At 44.3% G+C, this 19,933-nt stretch overlaps 1 protein-coding gene across 4 annotated transcripts in view; it reads right to left on the bottom strand.

Moving 5' to 3' along the window:
- ATP10B (ATPase phospholipid transporting 10B (putative)) overlaps nt 1-19,933 on the bottom strand; it is a 100,306-nt gene that overhangs the window by 44,497 nt on the left and 35,876 nt on the right. For all 4 annotated transcript variants that reach the window (XM_045999267.1, XM_045999269.1, XM_045999268.1 and 1 more), the window contains 5 exons: nt 18,267-18,373; nt 16,032-16,163; nt 12,548-12,675; nt 10,718-10,970; nt 9,178-9,416 (listed from right to left, as the gene is read on the bottom strand). In XM_045999267.1, the coding sequence (XP_045855223.1) occupies nt 9,178-9,416; nt 10,718-10,970; nt 12,548-12,675; nt 16,032-16,163; nt 18,267-18,373 (859 nt within the window). The remainder of the gene's footprint in view (nt 1-9,177; nt 9,417-10,717; nt 10,971-12,547; nt 12,676-16,031; nt 16,164-18,266; nt 18,374-19,933) is intronic.

The raw sequence follows: 19,933 nt of genomic DNA, 5'->3' as shown, positions 1-19,933 counted from the left end.
GATCTCTAGTCCTCAAATCTGGATTTCTGCATCAGCCTCTGAAGTGGTGTTGCTGCTTCTTATCTCTCTTTTTTCTAACCTTTCATATGTATTATCCATGCATCTTTCTTTCTTTCTTTTTTTTTTTTTTTAAGATTTTGTTTATTTATTTGACAGACAGAGATCACAAGTAGGCAGAGAGGCTGGCAGAGAGAGAGACAAGAGGAAGTAGGCTCCTCACCGAGCAGAGAGCCCAATGCAGGGCTTGATCCCAGGACCCCGGGACCATGATCTGAGCCAAACACAGAGGCTTTAACCCACTGAGCCACCCAGGCGCCCCAACCATGCATCTTTCTAAAACATCATTTCCCTCAAGGTATTCTTGAGCTTGAAAACCCCTTCAGGAGATCACCGTTAGCACAGTCAGTTCGGTCTGGCATCTAAACTCTTCCACAGTCTGCATTCCCGCTCTTTACTCCTGCTGCTTCTCCGTGCAGACCCTCTGCTTAGTCTGCTGTTCGTTTGCTGCCTCCTGGGTGTATACTCCCTTTAAACGCCTCTGACCATACCCTGTTGGAAAAACCATCTCTCTGCCAAAATCCCACCTAGACTTCAGTAGCTGTGAGAAGTTCCCTCTGTCCACGAGATCTTATCCAGCCCACAATGAGTTCTCAGCCTTTTGAGCCACAACAGCGTGTTCTTGAACTTAGAATGTCCATAGGAGTCATGTAGGTAAGGTGAATGAGGGTAGTGGGCCACGGTACAGATGAGGACGCTGTGGATGGCAGGGGCCGTGAGCCCTGGCACGTCCTACCCTGCCTAAAAGGTGGCAAGTGCTCTGTAGTGTGGTGCTCCGGTGCTAGCCCAGTTTGCCAAATCTATTGATTTTTCAAGATGAAGAGAGATGGTGTGAGAACTCAGTTTTTTAGGAAGAAAAGTCCGTGGGCTGGGTCTGACTCATGGGTTTCCAATTTTTCACATCTTTGCGGAAACTGCACTTGTGCCGTCCCTTTGGAATTCACCACATATTGACCTATTTTTAAAATTCAATTTTCTTAGATCCATGTTGAATCTCTCTAGAGATAGGGTAAGAGCCTCAGACATAGAGATCGCATGTTCCACAAAGCTGTACCTTCAAGAGCCCCGGCTCTTGCTTTGTTTGAAGCAGAAGCTCAACAAACACCGACTCTTAACAGATACGACAAAAGTCACCAAGCAAAGATGTTTCCACACAAAACGACTTCTATCAGTGTTCATAGTCCATAGGTTAAAGTTTAGAAGAAATTCAATGGTTGAAAAAGATGGGCTGAAGGAATCTGGATTAATTTGTCTAGGGTGAAGACTGAGTGCCAGTGAACTGGACTGAGTGCCAAATAAAACCCAAATTGAGATTAAAAAAAAAGAAAAAAGGAAAAAAAGAAACAGAACCCTGTGGAGAGAGAGTCCCCAGACTGTGCCTTCTCTGATTACCAAATGGGATGCCTCCAGAAGTCTGTATTCTCTCTGGGGTTGCTGGCACAGGTGAGAGCACAGGAGAGGAAACCCAGACACCCAGGGGAGGAGCTTGATGCCTGCAGGGATGAGAGTTGGGCTTTCCAACAGCACAGGGAGGCGAAAGGAAATGGACTGGAGCAGAGTTCCAGCCTTCATCTGCAGTGCTTTCCAAGCGTCTACATTACACTCCTCGGGTTCACACCATCTTAGGAAAACAACATCCAGAGAAAAGCACTTATTAACAGGAAGAGTGCTAGTAAAACCGCAGCAAGTCTGCATTTCTTCTCATTGCCTTGTGATAAGCAATGGTGAACCATCTAGACCATATGGTGTCACTATTTTCAGAAAGCCTAGGAAGGGAGCATGCACTATCCAACCTCTTTGCCTTTGAATGGGTTTTCCTGGCAGGAGTTCACTTTGAGATAGCTCTTCCTACTTTTCCAAGCAAAGTCATTTACGTGACCTCACTGACTTCTCACAGTCCCAACCTAACTGAAACCCAGAAAGATGGGCTGACTTAACCAATCATTCAGAGAGTCAGTATAAAGCCAGAATCAGATGTCAGACCCTCTGACTGCAAGTCTAGAGTCTTCCTTTCCTTTCCATGGTCATGGTAAAGTAACGGTGCTCCCTTATTGATGGTCATCGGAAAACGCCCCTAGCCAGATACCAGACTCCGACTCCATCCACTGCCTGTTATCAGTGCACCATCAACACTCAAGGGTCTCGGAGCTCCTTTCTTAAGGTAGTAATGATAGTTTCTATGCATACAGTACTTCTTACATTCTGCTTACCTCCATTATCTCACTGTGGTTCCACAGCAACCTTATCTGTTCAGTACAATCATTCTCCTGGTTACCCATGTAGCAGATAAGGAAACTGCTGCCCTGGGAGACTAAGTGTTTTTCTCAAGGTCACACGGTAAGTGAAAGAGACTCCTTTGCTTGATTTGAGATCGTCCAAACAGAATTCATGCTCTTAACCTCTGTGCCACGCAAGATCCCCCACAAGGGGGAAGTAGCCTTTGATACTTGCTGACAGCAAGCATCTTTAGTGTTTGGCATCCCAAGCACAACTAATAGGCTTATATATCTAATCCTCAGGACTCAGCAGATAGTCTGTGAGATTATAAAAGGGATTATGGGAATCTCCTTTTTTCAGGAAAAAGATTTCATTTGGGGCCGAGGGTATACATGAATGGGATACTTTTAACCCCTTGCACAGATTCACAGAGCTGTGGACGAGCTTGGGGGTCATCAAAGCCAAATGTCCCATTTTCCTGATGATAAAATTGAATGTCAGAGAGGTGGGAAGTGAACTACTCAAGACTGAACATTGAATTAAGGTTAGAACTAGGGCAGTTTTCACACCAGCTGACTCCCAGCTTCTGACAACATACTGCTTTGCTCTAAGGTATGCATTACATATTTCCAAATGGTGACACAGTTAAAATGATTTAATGGCTATTTATTGCTTGCTCATTTACCCTTTAGTCTATGAGTGCCATGAGGGCAGAGACAGCCCATGGTATGTCCCCAGTGCCTGGCAGCAGCAAGCACTCAAACCGATGCTACCCCATCACTGATTAACTCGTGGGATCTCTTTGTTAAAACTCTTCTTATTTCAACCCAATCATACAAAAATGCATTACTGGAAAAAAAGTCTCTGCAAAGAGCCTACTTCTCTCTGGCACTGGCAGCAGGCCCAGCCTGCAGTGTCAGCAGCAGACATCAGTTAAGCTTTATCCTGTCACCACAGACAGTTTCTACAGGGCAAAGTTCTTCATGGTTCCCTTCGCCCAAGCTCATTGGTTTCTTGTCTGGCCCATTAACATATAGGAACTTGGCACTTAGGACACTTAGAGAAAGCAATGCTCCCATCCACCTCTGAGCCCTTTGGCTAGTCTACTTCTCTGAGGGAAAAGAAATATATAATTGTGGGTTACCTGGTTGTTCAGGCTAGAGCTCTGTGGCAGCCAGCCACCCAACTGGCTGGATTTCTTTCTACTGCAGAACACCTATAGCTCATTCAAACCTTCTTTGATGAAGGTGATCTTGGACCTCCCACTATACCCTCAAGGATCCTATTATTATCATTAGATTACATTTATTGAGAAATTATATCAAAGTCAGGTGTTTTGGTAAGTGTGTTCATGTACATCGTTGAGTTATCATGACCGCATTGAAATAGGTGCTATTATTCTCCCACTTTAATTATGAGGTAAAGGAGGCTTACTGAGTTTAAGTAATTTGACCAAGGTCACAAAGTTAATAAAAAGGATGGGGCATGGGTCCAGTTCTGCCTCCTGATACCAACGCCTAAACCCTTCAACTCCATGCTAGCCCTTCCCAAACGCTAACACACACACAATCAACTGGGCCTCTGGTTTAAACTCAGATGCTGATTCAGTGGGTTGGAAATGTGGCCTGAGCATCTGCTTTTCTACAATGTTTATGCCGCTGGTCCCGGAAACCCCATTTGAACAGCAAGAATTTATATGGGCACCGTGTGCTACATGGCTGAGGTATGTCCCACACTGAAGGCTAGGGAAAGCAGGCCAACCTCCAGTCTGCCCCTCTCTTCTCAGTTTTAACGATAACTCACTCAAGTTGACATTGACAACGATCATTCATTGGGTGTAGCAGTTTGCTGCTATTAGGAATCCATGGAGCCAGCAGTGGAAGTAAAAGGGGAACCCTGGTCTCTAGCCTGGAAGAAAAGTCTCTGTGGCGTGGTTCTTCCTGGGCCTCCATCTCCAGGTGTCAACCTCTCTCCGACCTGCACCTTCTGTACCAGCTGCTCCTCAAAACCCCAGTTTTCCATGTCACTTGCACTCTTTGCTGTTCCCCACTAGATGGTCTTCTCTTTGCTCTGGTTAACCTTTAATTTTGTCTCGAATTAAGCTCAGGTGCTAACCCTTCCAGGCAGCCCTCCTGAGACCTCATTGGATGCAGGCGCACCCCTTCTGGGTTCCTACAGCCCCTTGGTACCCATTCACCCAGCACCAAAAGGAACATTCTATAGGAACTGGTGTTCTCTCCTCTCTTTTGGGTTGTAACTCCTGAAATCAGGGACGAGACCCTATTAAACCTTATATCCCAGTGTTTAGAACAATACATGCTATACTGTGGAAGCTTACTCGAAGTTTGACAATAAATGACAGGCTATTCCAAAGAAATGTAGATACTGAGTAGATACACAGAATTGGCAGAAGTGGACAGAAGCACATCCTTCTGTTTGTTGTTGGTGAGTGTCTGAACTAATAGCCTCTTGGGAAGTATCAATCAGAATAAAAAAGATACAATTTATCAATTATGTTTGAAGAATACTATAGAAAAATACACATGTGTAAACAGACAATGGCTCAACCACCCAACAAATTCTAGCAGCCATTAAAAAAAAGATGAGCCAGCTCTCCATTGAATATCTGTCTACATCTGTGAAATAGTCCCTCAGATTCTCTAGGTTAAAAGAAAAACTCCAAAACAATGTGCAGGGTGTGCTAATATTTGCACTGAAGGATGTACTCATGTGTATACCACACTTGTATGCTCCCATATAGGTAGAACATCTCTGGGACATACACAAGAAAATGCAAATAATGGTTGTCACCAGGGTTGTGGGAAGAGAACAGGAGGGAGGGAGACTTATTTTTTATCACTTGACCTTTAGTTACTTTCTACTACTTACTTAATTATGTGGTTATATCACTATTGTGTAAACAAACTTTCTGGGTTGCTGGGGAGCTGGAGGCTGAACTATGATTTAAGAAATTTACAATTTTGCCCAAGTTGAGGCTGTGACCTAGAGGACACTGCCTTTCATTCAAGAACTGAGAGAACCTGGGGTTCCTGGGTGGTTCAGTTGGTTAATGGCTGCCTTCGGCTCAGGTCATGATTCCAGGGTCCTGGAATTGAGCCCCGCATTGGGCTTCCTGCCCAGCGGAGAGCCTGCTTCCCTCTCTCCCTCCGCCTGCTGCTCTGCTTACTTGTGCTCTCTATCTCTCTGTCAAATAAACAAAATCTTGAAAAAAAAGAACTGGGAGAACCCAATGTTAGCAAATATTTGCTTAAATAGAAGCATGTGGGTTTTAGATAAGCTCTTCCCAAAAGGGACATAAGCCCCAAGGAAAGAAACTAAGCGGCCTAGCAAGGAGGGAGTTTTCCAGATCTTGCAAGACCTCACGCTCTGTGAACAGGGTCACCGCAGCTGTGCGCCCCCTTCTGGTACCCTGGAAGCTAAGGGAGGCACAGCGGGTATAGGCTTCATCTGTTCCTGCCCTGTGTGGCCACATTATTCCGAAAAGATTTTGTGTGCTTGGCTAATTAAATCAGGACTCTTATCTAACTTTCGAGTGGGAGTTTGTATCTGTGGGCTGTCCTCATCTGTCCAGAGAAGACTGGAAGTGCTGCACACATTTCTTTCAAAGAAAGGAAGGAAGACCAAGACTAAGGAAAGCAGACAGAGGGCCAAAGACACCACCTTTACTTTTCTTCATTGCCTTCTTTCCAGACAGGTGGGAGAGGCCATGCCCACAGAAGGAATTGGTGGTGCCATCTGGAGGAGTGTAAGGGCTCCAGGGCAAATTTTATGATTAGAAAGATATTCTTTGGTCTGATGGTTCCGGAGAACCTCTTGTAAATGGCACTTCTAAACAAAGACTCTCTGCTCAAATCTTGGCTTCTTACGCAGCTGGGAGGGTGGGGAAACCATTTCATTTTCCATCTGCCAGTAGTCTTAAACACTGGCTTAGAACTAACTCACCACTCTCCTAAGTGTATTATCCCCACCCTAAAGCCACAGATTTTATAGCAGCCAATTAAGGGGCATTAACTGATACTTCCTTGTTCTTTGTAGTAAAAGAAAAAAAAAAAAGCCAGCTTCTGTTGTTGTTAGCCTTGATGCTCATTTTGTTCGGGGTTTAGGGCAAAGTTCCAAAGAAACCAACAGCCAGCTTCTTTAGATTGTGGTAGGGTGCTTGCTCTGCCAGACTTGGCATTGTGGTGGTTTTAGAGGCAAGTTTGGAATGACTTACAACCCCTGGGGCTGCCACCGATATTCTCTATGGACTGACTCAATGATCTGCCACTCCAGCCACAGGTATTTTATGCGTTAGTATCAGAGCCCTTTAAGGCTGCCCAAATCACCCTCTTTAGCTACTGCCTCCCAAGCTATAGAAGATGTCCATTTGAGCCAAATGAAGATGATTTCCTAGGGGGGCAATGCTAGGTTTAGAGAGGTTCTTGATCTTGTTGCTCTCTAGAATCATCAGAAATAAAAAACGTGAATGCTCAGGTCGTACCCTAAACCATATATACCAGAATCTCATGGGAGAGGGCTTCACAATACATTTTATGAAAACTCCCATTTCCCATGTCATCAGATATGAACCTTTATACCAGCTAGACAGCTTTCCTTGGAAAACACTGTTTTAGACTTCTACCAGTTATCTATCTGGAACACATGATTTTAAGAATTAAGTCCTCAAATAAACTCAGGAGACAGAACAATTATCCTCCTTAAAGATGAAGACATTGGGCGCCTGGGTGGCTCAGTGGGTTAAGCCACTGCCTTCGGCTCGGGTCATGATCTCGGGGTCCTGGGATCGAGTCCCGCATCGGGCTCTCTGCTCGGCGGAGAGCCTGCTTCCCTTCCTCTCTCTCTGCCTGCCTCTCTTGTGATTTCTCTCTGTCAAATAAATAAATCTAAAAAAAAAAAAAAAGACGAAGACATTGAGGTTCTAGCTCAGTAAGCTGACCAAAGTCACAGAGTAGATGAAGGAGGAGAGATGAAAACCTAGAGCATTTGAACCCGAATGTACCTAATTTATAGCTGAAGGGGACCTTGCAGGTCGGCATGAACATCATGCTATTTAGCTTTTAGAACAGCCGGTGATAGTTGTAGGCCCTAGTGATAGATAGGCCCTGAATAAAGTTCCTCCAGCTGGCTCACGGCTGCAGTTTTCCTGAGCCACTAAGATTTGTCAGGCTGAACAAGGGGGAGCGAATCTGTGTGTTGTCCCAAGTGAGATCTACAAAAGAAAGCTTCCTGTTTCTCTTTATGTGTCTTGGGGGAGACATTCTCAGGCACACGGGATGCCCATGGCATCCATAACTGGAAGGTATCAAAAGACACATGCAACGCAAGACTTAGAATCTGTGCCTGGTGAGAATTCACTAAATGTATTGTTGATATATTTAGGTAAGCAGCTGGAGGAAGAGCATTATAGTCAGAAGGGACAAAATTAAATTGAAGAAGAGAAAGATGCAACAATATGCATGTTCTGTTACCTTACCTGAGAAAAAGAAGAAAAAAAAAGTTCTTCCTAAAGGCTTCTATGGATCATTCCTCTTGTATGTTTATGAGCATCATCTGTCTTAACACATGGCTAATGCTTTATCCTTGCTAATGTTGCATTTCTTTGTGTGGAAGTAACATAAGAGAGTTAACTTTGTACTCACCTCAAGTTTAGTAAGTAATAACCCAGAACACATAGACTCACAGAATTTCTTGTCTGTCAGGATCAGAAAAACTTTTTAAAAGCTTTTAAAAACTAGGTAGCAATATGGAATATACTTTCGATATTATTTCAGATTAAAAAGACCCATCACACTTAATTTGTAGGTACTATGACTGCAGAAATGTTAAATGAATGTAGTTATGTGTGTCTTAATGGAGAAAATAAAAATTGGAAGGAAATTCATTATGAGGATAATTTTTAAAATCTAATTTTCCCGTAATGAGATAATAGCATTTCAGTCCTTTCTTAAGATGTGGGCCTTGTTCAGCATAGCTGGGGCTCCCTGTGGCTTTTTCTGCAAGTGCAAAAGTCTCTACATGATGTGTTTCCTAGAGAAAGAACATGGTGCAGAGAAAAATAGAATGGGACAGGACTCAGAAAGCTCTGGTTCCGGCCTTGCCTTCTAGGGAATGCGGTGTAATCTTGGGGAAGAAACTCAATTTCTTTATGTGCCAGGGATTTAGTGACAGCTGTAGCATTGGATCAAATGTGAAGGAAGCATATACAAAAAGCTCCAGACCCAAGCTGCAAAGTCAAATCACCATAAGGGCCAGGAAACTAATTTAAGGGAATGGAGTGTACTGGGTAATTTTGACATAGATGTTCTTTGCTTTATAACTATTTAAGACTCTTTATGATTATCACAAAAAAGTATACTCTTCCATTACTCTTGAAACCTGCAAGCCTTAAGGTTTGTCTTGTTTTTGCACCTTATAGAAATATGGGCACGATCACGATTTCTCTTTCCTTTAACTGTATTTTGGAAAAACATGCATCACGGACATGCTGCTGGCTCTCAGTTCAGTGATGGGGGTAAACAGAGAAGAGGGATAGTCTGTGGTAACAGAAGATCACATGCCCAGTCTAAGGAGCATCAACTCCATCATTCAAGCCAAGTATTGCCACAAGGAAATGTTGGCTTAATGTGGAGAAATTTTCCAATTCCTGTTTAAGAAGAGAAGTCAGAGATCTATAGGTTTATATGAAATCTACCAATTTCTAAACACTGAACATTTAAAATGAACAAGAAGTGTATATGCCCAACAAAACATACGTGGACTGAGTATAAGACAACGGGCTGCCATTTTGAGAGCTCTTCAGGATTTGTACACCCCAGAGACCCCTCCCTTCTATCCCCAAAAAGAGGTCACTTGCAACTTGAAGAGTAAAAAACAGGTACTTACTATGGAGCTGCTGAAGGCCACGGGAGGCTGTGAACTTTCACAGCGCCCCACAGACCTTTGTCTGGAGTGGCCCTGGATGGGTACATGGGCACTGTGACACCTCCTCAGAGGCTGAGCCCATCCTTGGCCCCTCCGTGTTGCTGGGCCCTGAGCCCATTGGGCTGGGAAGGACAGGCACTGGTATTGGGTCCACTCTTCACTGTCTGAGTCAAGCTCCCTTGGGGTCTCCAGTCGCTTGGCTGCAAAAAAGGAGTCCTGTTATTACAGTAGTCATACCTTGGCCAAGTCACGGTCTTGGGGATACCAGACTTTGGAGGTAGAGGAAAGAACACAGGGTAAGAGCACTTTGCTGCTCTGGAACATGGGCAACTGGGCCACCTTGACTGGAGAAAGAGGGGTGCAACTAAGTTGCACAGATTTAAATCCAGTCCTACTCCTTCCTAGCTCTGTGACTGAGCTTTGACTAAATCTGTGCTCCTATTTCCTCCATTAGGGATTAAAAAGAAATACTTAACTCATAGGATTGTTTGGAAGACTTAATAAAAGAGTGTGTCAAGGGGCGCCTGGGTGGCTCAGTGGGTTGGGCTGCTGCCTTCGCCTCGGGTCATGATCTCAGGGTCCTGGGATCGAGCCCCGCATCGGGCTCTCTGCTCCGCAGGGAGCCTGCTTCCTCCTCTCTCTCTGCCTGCCTCTCTGTCTACTTGTGATCTCTCTGTCAAATAAATAAATAAAAAAAATCTTTAAAAAAAAAAAAAGAGTGTGTCAAAGTGATTGATACACTCTAAGGACTGGTCATGGTAGCTGTTACTATTAAAAAGATATCAGAAGCTCCCATGTAAATGGTTACCACATGGCAAAGGTGATTGGGCCACCCATAATATCTCCCCCTTTCTTCTTCTCCATTCCTCCCACTCAAAAGAATGCATGCTGCCCTTTTGAGTGTCTTCCTTTAGTTAGAAAGTATGTGCGGTATGTTTGTGGTGGTGATCGTGGAGAGCTGCTGAGGCAATCAGGTCAGCTTTACAGGTCACTTTCAGTCCCTGTGTGATGACCATCCTGGCATTCTTCAGCTATACCTCCTAAGTCAAAGTTCTGCCTCAGTAAAATTCCAAAAGATCAGTTAACATGGAAGGCTTTTCCTGGATGTAGTGAATCTGATCATGCATCCATACTAAGGCCCGTCCTGACATGTCAGGTAAAGTGACCCCCCAAATTCTTAAATCTTGGTTATATACCTGGTACATAATTGGACCTGTCCCCAGTCCATTCCTGGCAGATAAAAATCCTGTGTGTAATGGCACCAAAGACTGACTGGAGGGTTTCCACACAGGAGGTCACTGATAGCCTTTGTGAGCAAGGGAAGTTCACAGGTGATAAGAACACAGCACAACTGATCTAGGAAAAGGAAGCCCACGGGGATAGAGGAAGCAATCTGCCACAGAGCCAGGGGAGCCAGGAAAATGTCTTTCATTACAACTCTTTTAGGATAGCAGGGTGATTCATTTAGAAAGAGTGGTGAGGGCCCTTGGAACTCTCATACCATTTTCTTGGTGAGAATACTCGCTGCCCATGATACTGCAACGCCGAAAGACCATCTTGTTCTCAGTCAGTGTCCCCGTCTTGTCAGAGAAGACATACTGGATCTGGCCCAAGTCCTCAGTGATGTTGAGGGCTCGACACTGAATGGACAAATCAGTCTCTTCATCATACAGGTCAAGGTCATTGTGCAGGAAGAAGACTTGCCCAAGCTTCACCAGCTCAATGGATACATACAGGGAGACTGGGATCAGCACCTGTGGGGAGATTGAATCCCACAGTATCAGAGACCAGGCCAGTTTCCTGTCTCAGAACTCTCACCAGTAGGCAGCAAAGGCATTTAATGGAAAGCTGAGGTCAGCTCACATGATGGACTTTCTCTGAGAAACTAAGGGTCAATGACTTCATTCCTCCTTTGTAATTCTTAGGAGCATCTGGAAAACAGGTGCCAGGGAGGTCTGGTAGGGGTACGCTCTCACTATTTGTTGTCTAATGACTGAGTGGTTAGGGGGAGAGGAGCTCTAGTGCCTCTGTCCAGAGTTTCCTGATGCTCCTCAGATCTCTATGCCACCAAGGGCTATTGCTCCCTCTTATATGTGTTCAGACCCATTGTTGATTACTGTCCTGGATTCAATACCTAACATCTTCTGAGTGTTTGCTGTGCATCAGATCTTGTGCTAGGTCCTGGAGATGGTAGCAAGCAAAACAAAATCCCTGACTTTGAAGACCTCACATTCCAGTAAACAAAGAAATATATTTCAGGTAGTGAGAAAGAAAAGTCAAGAGTGTAGAAGGTGGTGACTGGAAGGGACTCTTATAGACCATGACCTTTGAGCAGAGATCTAAAGAAATGTGGGTGTGAAGCATGAAGTTATCTGTGGGAAGAGGACTGGGGCAAAGACTGGGGTGTGAGCAGACTGGGTAATTGAGGAGAAAGAGTAAGCAGGTCTTATATGAATGAGCAGGAGATGGCTAGGAGATGAAGTCGGTGGGGGAAGTCAGGGTTCAGAGCATGTAGGGCCTCGTTCGCTGTTATAAGGACTGTGGATTTCTCTTCGAGCAGATGTGAAACCATTGGAGGATTCTGTGCAGAGGAAGAGTATGGCCCAACTCACATTTAAAAGAGATTACTCTGCTAAATGAACGAATGAACTAATGACTGAAAAAAGTTCACCTGTAAGAGGACAACAAAACACCCTCAAATACTACAAGAAATGAATGTAAACGGAGCCTCATGAAAACAAAACTGCAACTTCCCTGATCTTTCCATTGACTGTAACTTCTTCTAGAGCCTGGAGAATTTATTCCTCTTTTTATTCCTTAATGCCCATTTCTTATAGGTGCTCTTTGTTTTTGTGTTTTCTCCTCTATAGGGCCAGCTGTGTTTTTTCCCTCTCAATCTATCAGATGCTAAAATACTAACTTGTGGTTTATTTCTCCCAATCCTTTGGGCTTGACAGTTCTCTGTAATTCCCTGAGATATTTTATCTTCTTCTGTTCCCAGGTCATTAGGATTTTACCTGTTCTATTATATCTGGCAAAGGGGTAGGTGCACTTAGATTACTACGATAATCTTATGCTTAAATAGAAAAGCCTGGTAAATATTTTCCTCCACTGTTATCTGGGGAGCAAGGTTCCTTCCACAAGGTAGGGCTGGTCTTGACATTAACCCAAATGTGAGTACTTTCAAAGACTCACACGAAAACAATGGCCATTTTCTCATCTTAGTTCAGTCAGTTCTTTCTTGGGGACAGCACTCTTTGTTCTTTATTTCACAAAGTTGTGCAGGTATTGGTCACAGGTCTTGAGCCCCTAGCTAGGGAGGGCTTCCTACCTGGAGCAGGATGATCATTGTAAGGAACATGTAAAAGCCTCCAAGGGCAAGAGGAAGGAAGCTGCCCTTGGCATCTGGCACATCAAAGGGAGGGTGTTCTTCGAAGGTCCCATTCCAAAGGCGGTGACCTGAGAGTAGGCAAAATCAGAGATTAAGCAGAATCCTCACTTAAGTATACTAGTCTAATTAAGGGCTATTGTATCAGCCCCTAATTTATTCCCAGAAGTGAGTTGCTTTGAAGGAACCCATCTTTATTCTATACAGGCTAATTCTATGTGTATGTATTCATCTAAAGTGGTCCTTCACATAGCCTACACTTCCATCTCTTGATGGCATTAAAGTCTGTCCTACTGGGAGGAGACTAGCATGCGGATTACTTATATTACTTATATATAAGTACTATTATATAGGGATTGGAAAGAGAAAAGGGAGCACGAGTTCCTTTCAGTTGTATGGTAGAAAGTTCATAGCTGGGGATCTTGATAGACCCATAAGCTAGCCCCTCTTTTTTCCCCGTGCATATGCCCATCCATTCATCTACGCATCCACATTTTCACAGTTCATGTATTCATCCATCCATCCACAGTTCATCTCTTCACACTCCATCCACCCATATCTCTGTTCACCCACTCTTCCCTGCTTCCCCCTCTTCCTCTCTCTCCAACATTTATTAATTCAGGAAGGAATTGGTCTCAGCTCTTGTCTTTGAGGAGGTCTAATAATTCAGAGACCAGATGTAAAGGGACAAATCCCACAGATTGTAAGAGGTACTACGAGAAGTGTGGAATGTTATGAGAACTCATAGTAACATATCCAGATGCAGACTGAACCCCATTTCCTTGTCCACAGAAAGGGACAACCACATTCATCACTTGAGGCTTAATAGGAGGAAGTACTACAGAGTTTTCTGAATCTCAGTTTTCTCATCTATCAATTAGTAATAATACCTCTTCTGTAGCATTACTGTGAAAATAGAATGACTAAATGTGTATAATGCTCTCAGCCCTAGGGTAGGAACTACAGGGAATAAAAATCCAGGGGATATTGCCCTGTCCCCTGTGGTCTTTTCCCAGGAGGTTGGGCCCAACGCCATGATATACTGCAGAAGAACGGAGACTTACAACCATGAGGTTATTTTAAGGTAATATTATAGAATAAATAGCTCTGGCCCTCAAGGGAGCCAGATAGTCTACATGGAGGAGGAACCCTTGGGGAGGCCTGGAGACCAGTGATCAGAAAGGCCTGGGGAGGACATTTGGGCAAAGAAAAAAGAAACATCATCTTTGCACAGTCCAAGCAAGCATGTGATAGAGAACTCTTGAATGACACGCACTTGAGAGCTTTTACAGCAGGGGCTGGGCCTTAATTAGGCACCACCAGAGGCCTGTCACTGTGTATGAGTAGTGATTCTCAGACAGCATACAATTCTGCCCCTCCCTGTTACTTTCTCAATTTATTTATTGTTTTGGGCAATCTGCCAAGCAGATTCTGGTTTGCCTATACCTTATCTCCCTGTGTGACCTTTTAATCATTAACTTCCTTTCTCTGGAGACACAGTGAGATTATCTCGAATGTCCTTTCCAGCTCTGACATCCCCTGAAAAATCTGTGTTCTGAAGCAGAGACAACAGTTCCTGTCGTGTGTCTGAGGGCATGGGGGTGGCCTCACCTGGATGGTGGTGTTCCCCCATTTTGCTGGCTCTCTGGGTGTTCTCCTGCCAGCTGTGGGCCACCCTTACCTGGACCATTGGACATATCTGGGAAGCATAGTTAAAAACCCCAGGCTACTCACAAGACCAGATCCCATTGTCCTCACTCTGGTGGCACACAAAATCTCCCTGGGCCCTGGGAGGTCTAATCTTTTCAGACACAATCTTCCAAGAACAGTGATGGGCACAATTTCTGACCAAGGCAAGTAAAGAGCACACACCATTGCTGCCCATTGGTATGGGGTCAGCAGGGGGTTCTGGACTTAGCACATGAACTTCTCCTCTTGATCATCCCTGGTTCTTTTTTGGGGTCTCCTTTAGGATCCTGAGGACCATCCTTAGAGAGAGTGGATAAGAGCAAATATCCCTTTTTGCTTATACTCTGAGAATCAACTTAAAGGCTCAGATTATTCATGTCTGTACTCCCGCAGCTTTCCACACTCCGCAGTTACAGAACGTGGCCACAGCCTGGGTCTAATTAGGTCCCATGCTTGGCTTTACTCTTGCCACACCAAAGAGCCAAATGCCCCTTTGCATAAAATGATTCTCCTTCCTACTTCTGTGCTTTACTTGTGTTGTGCCCGAGGCTAAGAGTGACTTCTTTCTTTTCACAGCTGCCTGCGCATCCTGCCTCTGCCACCTATCTCCTATGGTAATGATGACTGCATTCAGGCATCAGCGCCATCCATCTCTTCAAGGAAGACTTCCTCCCCTGATGCTCTCATATTACCAACAGTAGAGTGAATAATGGCCGCCTCTAATGTCCATGTCCTAATTCCCTGGCCCATCAATATGCTCTCTAACTTACGTGGCAAAAGGAGCTTTGAGAATGTGATTTAAGTTAAGGGTCTTTAGATGGGGAAGAGTATCATTGATTATCCTGGTGGGCCCAATGATGTAGTTATAAATGTCCTTATAAAGAAGAGGCATAAGGAGATGCTATTACAGAAAAAGGCAAAGGGAGATACACTACAGAAAAAGAAAAAGGAGGCATAGGGAAATACTACTACAGAAAAAGGAGAAGGAAGTATGAGGAGAGATTAGAGTAAGGCACTTTGAAGAAAGAGGAAGGAGTCACTAGAAGCTCAGAAAGACAAGGGATAGAATTCGCCCTCAAAGCCTCCAGAAGAAATGAGCCCCACTGACCCTTGAACTAACCCAGTGGAATTAATTTTGGACGTCTCACCTCTAGCTTTGTAACAGAATAAATGAGTATTGTTTTAAACTGCTAAATTTGTTTTGTCTTTTTATAGCAACAATGGAAAACTAAGACAGTGCTTGCATGCAGTCTTTACTGTGTAGGACAGATTTTACCAATTCTGTTCATGTGTTGGACTCCCTCCTGCTAAACTGTGAGCTTGTTAAGGATCAGTCCTCAGACTGATGCATCTTTTTATTTTCTTCTGCTAAGAGAGTGCCTGGTTTCAGTAAGTATTTCTTGGAGAAATAAACAATAGATGGTATTCCTAATATTTAGAGTGCATAATACTTTTCAGCAGATTTTCATAAGCATTTTTAAAAAAGTAATCTCCACCCCCCAGCGTGGGCCTAGAACTCAGGATCCTGAGCTCAAGAGTTGCACACTCTACCAACTGAGCAAGCCAGGTCCCCCACAAGCATTTTTATTTGACTGATATCTTATTGAATTACAGAGTGGGACTTGTTTTCATTAACTCTATTTTATCGATGAGGAAGTTGAGATTCAGAGAGTTGAAACAATTTTCCCAAAGAAACAGAAGTTTACAGTTGTCTTGTTCTTTCCAGAACATTCCATACCTACAGCTCCAATGAGGCACATGAGGAAGAGGAGCCCAATGCAGAAGAAGATGTCTATGTTCATGCGCCTCTCAATCTTGCTGCGTTTGTACCGTGGGCCACTGTTGTTCAGCATGGCTTTTGTCTCATGGCCTTTGAGAGAAAATGAGGTAATAAGTCTTTAGCATCTGTTTTCCTCTGGCCTGGATCATATCCTTAGCTCTTCTCACGGAAGCTTACAATAAAAGAGAGGCTTCTTCCCCTAACCTAAGTCTTTCCTGCCTCAGGGAGATTGCTGAGAACAGCTGTAGAGGCCTCACACAATTTGTCACCATGTGTTTCCTGAGAATCACCTCCACACCAGACACTGTGGTGCACACTGATAGAGCTACTAGGCACAGGTTGTACACTGCACAACTCAAGAAACACCCCTCATTTTGTAGTTGTTTTAGATTTGTAGGTTTACCACGATAAACTTCTGCAAATGACACTCAGCTGACTGGAAGAAAGGCTATTTTTTTTTTTTTTTTCTAATTTGCACTAAGACACTGTTATGGGCTAATGGTAAGATACAAGGATGAGGCAGATGACTCACATTTTGGTGAAAATATTTAAGAAAACAAATAAATAATTACAGTTAGTAATAACTCCCATGAAATACACAATGAGCTAAAAAGTAAGAGATGGTGTTAGAGAACATGGTCAGGGATGGCTTCTCAGAGGAGATGACATATAAGGGACATTTGAAGGGAGAGAAAAGAGTTGGGCAAACACGATTTTGGCTGTGGGAAACAGTGCGTACCAAGACCGCGTGGCAGGACAGTGCCTTAGGCCAGTAGTTTTCTTGCTTCTTCGCCCAAGATGTTGGTGTTGCTTGTGTAAGGGAGTAGGGGCCAAAGGCCTCTACCCCAGCATTAGCCTTGAGCCGCGCTACACCTATCTTGGAATTCTGCATAAAATTTTGTTCAAAGAGAGGACAACAAAATTTGAAAACTACCAGTCTCATCCAGTCATCCTTGTTCCAGTTGGAGACTGGGGACCAGTGAGTAGAAGAGACCTGCCTAGAGGGAAAGAGCCATAACGTCAGAGCCATACTGAGAACCCAGGATTCTGATTCCTACTCTTTCTCCTACCAATCGTGCTACCCAGGCCACACAGCTAAGAGCTGAGAGCCAAGTTGAGATTTTGTCTTCAGGCAGAGCTTGTCCTTTGGGGCTGTTAAACTTAAACACCATGCTATATTCCTCAGCAAATTAAAAAAAAAAAATACACCACATATTTGCTGTGCAAAATTAAAGAAAACCAATATATCCGCTCCAGCAGTGAATGGCTTTAATGCTCCTTAGCTGGTTGCCTTGTGGATTTAAAGTGGCAACAAAACAGTAGGAGTGAGCAAACTCTGGGCTTATTAATCAGACTCAAGTTGCTGTAGTTGTAAGGGGGGTTTCCACAGCAATGAGCACAGGCTGACTGTGCTGATGATACTGTGGCCTTCCCACCTGCTTCAGGCTCACCTCACATCAGGGTCCTCAGACCTCCCTCTTTACCCACCTGCTTCCCACCTTCTGAGAGCCCACTGTTCTTTTGGTAAACAGGCTCCCAGGGAAGGCAGTATGGTGTAATGGTTGGAATGTGGTCTCTAGAGTCAGAGCTTATCTCTGTAGAGACTTGACATTGGGTTATAAGGAATTAATCTCAGGAGACAAGTCACCATGGGTGAATTAATCTGTTTGTACCTCAATTTCTCATCTGCAGAATGAGAGACAATAGTTGTATGTGTGTGTTTGGGCAGGAGAGTGAATTAATATACACGAAGTATCTGAATTACTTCCTTATACACAGTGGGAACTCAATATATGTTTTTTTTGTGAGGAGCACACACCTATATTGGATCTCTTCCTTCTGGAGGCTTACTTTGGCCTTTTTGAGCCTTTGACTCTGAGGTGCTCCTATTTCATTTGTCCATATTGTCAGAGGAGAGACTATGACTCTAGATCAGCCTTTGGGTCACAAGACCATGAGAGGTGAATGAGCACGAATCCCTCTTCCTGTTCAGATGAGTGATGTTAGCCTGGCATCTGAGTACATCTCCTGTGAACCAAATAACATGCTGTGATTCTAGTCTCACTTTGCTTAGCTGAGAAATGGGAAGTTGCTTGTACCCCTCAGAACTGTTGTGGCTTCCCACTGACTGCAGGCAGGTTTGGAGGAGCTGGAGGAGGGAGGACAAGGGGAAGGACAACATAAGTCAATGACCTGCATAGATGACGATGCCAATAGCCACCTCGGTGTTTCTGATGGTACAGCCTCGAAGCAGAAGACTCTCGCTGCCAAAGCCTGTCCTTGTCTGGTCAGGATGCTCCCTGGGGATGAAGAAATACCAGGAGTGGTTTGGTGGCCTCTTCATGCTATCACTGGTGAGTGTCACAGAATTAGAAGTGGTGAGTGAACACGATCCCTCTCCTCCCTTTTTTCAGAAGAGCAATGGGTATTATTAACTTAGCATCTTGTCTCCAAGTTCAAGTACAACCTTCATTGCTCCTGGGAGGCCTGGTAGGGACTGGACCATTAAAAAGGAATTATCCATCTTTATGGAAATCATCATCTACCCACCCTAAAGTCAGGGTTCTACTGAAAAAGCATTGGCTTCAGTTTTCTCACTCAGAATGGTTTAGTGTGGATAGGATATCCCAAAGACCACAGAGTGTTCCCTCAGGCAGCCTTCCCATGCTCTGTCTCGCCTGGCTGCTGGGACCAGACCACAGGGTCTGACTGCAAGTCTGCCAAAGTCAGCAGACAGTTCTGCTCTCCACCCTCCACCCCGTCCCCTGTGAACTGGCAAGGGTCCTCTTATATGGAGCTACATCTCTCACTTGCCTCTCTCCTGTACTACCCTCCTCTTGCTTCATCTCTTGTGAAATAAACAGACCTCACAGGAGGGGGACAGAAGCCCTCTGTGCCACATGGGGGAGGCAGCTCCTGAAAGCCGAGAGGTTTTTCCTTGCTCTAGTCTCAGGGGCATTGCAGTTTTCTACCTCACACCAGAAATTTCTGGTGTGAAATTTCCACCCAACACCAGTTATTACCTGGGGTCTGACCTTTACTCAACCCTGATGCCCTTCCTTTGGGAGCATTTAAATTTAAATATAATTTCCCCAAAGCATTAGGGAGAACAAAAAGAATAATAATATGAGCCTTTAGGGCCTTTCTCTTTTTAGTTCTTCAATACTTCATTTTTCTAGGTCTGGTTTATAATTGTTTTCCATTTACTAACTCAATTAATCATCAGGACAACCTTGGAAGATAGGTTATGTTACCATACCCACTTTGTAAAAAGGGAAACCGAGGCAAGTTCATAGAGCTAGTAAATGGCAGAATGGAGATTCAAGTCCACAAAGTCTGGCTCCAGAATGCTATCCTGCCACTCAATATGCCTTTTAATACCAATTATTCCTTACTGTGGTTATAAACTAAGTTTGCTTATATCGTTTTATTTGATTCTTCATACATCTGGGAAGTTAGAAGGGTGATTATCTTTCCTGTGAAAAAGATGAAGCCCAGAGAGGGCGAGAGATATTTTGAAGGCCGCATACCTGGGGCGTGGGACATCCTAGGACTCAGGGACCCAGGCCACAGACAGCAGCTGTCATGCTGTTTTCACAACACTAGGATTCCCAGAGTAGTGCCCCATTAACTTGCACTGAATCAGAGTCCTTTCCATTTGCAATTCTTTTGACTCTAACAAGAGAATGTCTGACAGCTGACTTGGGATGAACCAAATCCACGAACCCCAGGCAGGAGGGATGGCCTCTTTGCCGGGGCAGGTGGCAAGTTCACCTGAACAGATGCAGGCAACGAATCCTCCTCTTTGCCAGGAGCTCTGGCCCTTCTCTGCCTGTCTCCATCTGTGTTGTCTGTGCATT

Source organism: Meles meles, chromosome 3 (assembly GCF_922984935.1).
Source record: "Meles meles chromosome 3, mMelMel3.1 paternal haplotype, whole genome shotgun sequence".
Lineage (NCBI taxonomy): Eukaryota > Metazoa > Chordata > Mammalia > Carnivora > Mustelidae > Meles > Meles meles.
This window is presented reverse-complemented; position numbering and strand designations above follow the sequence as displayed.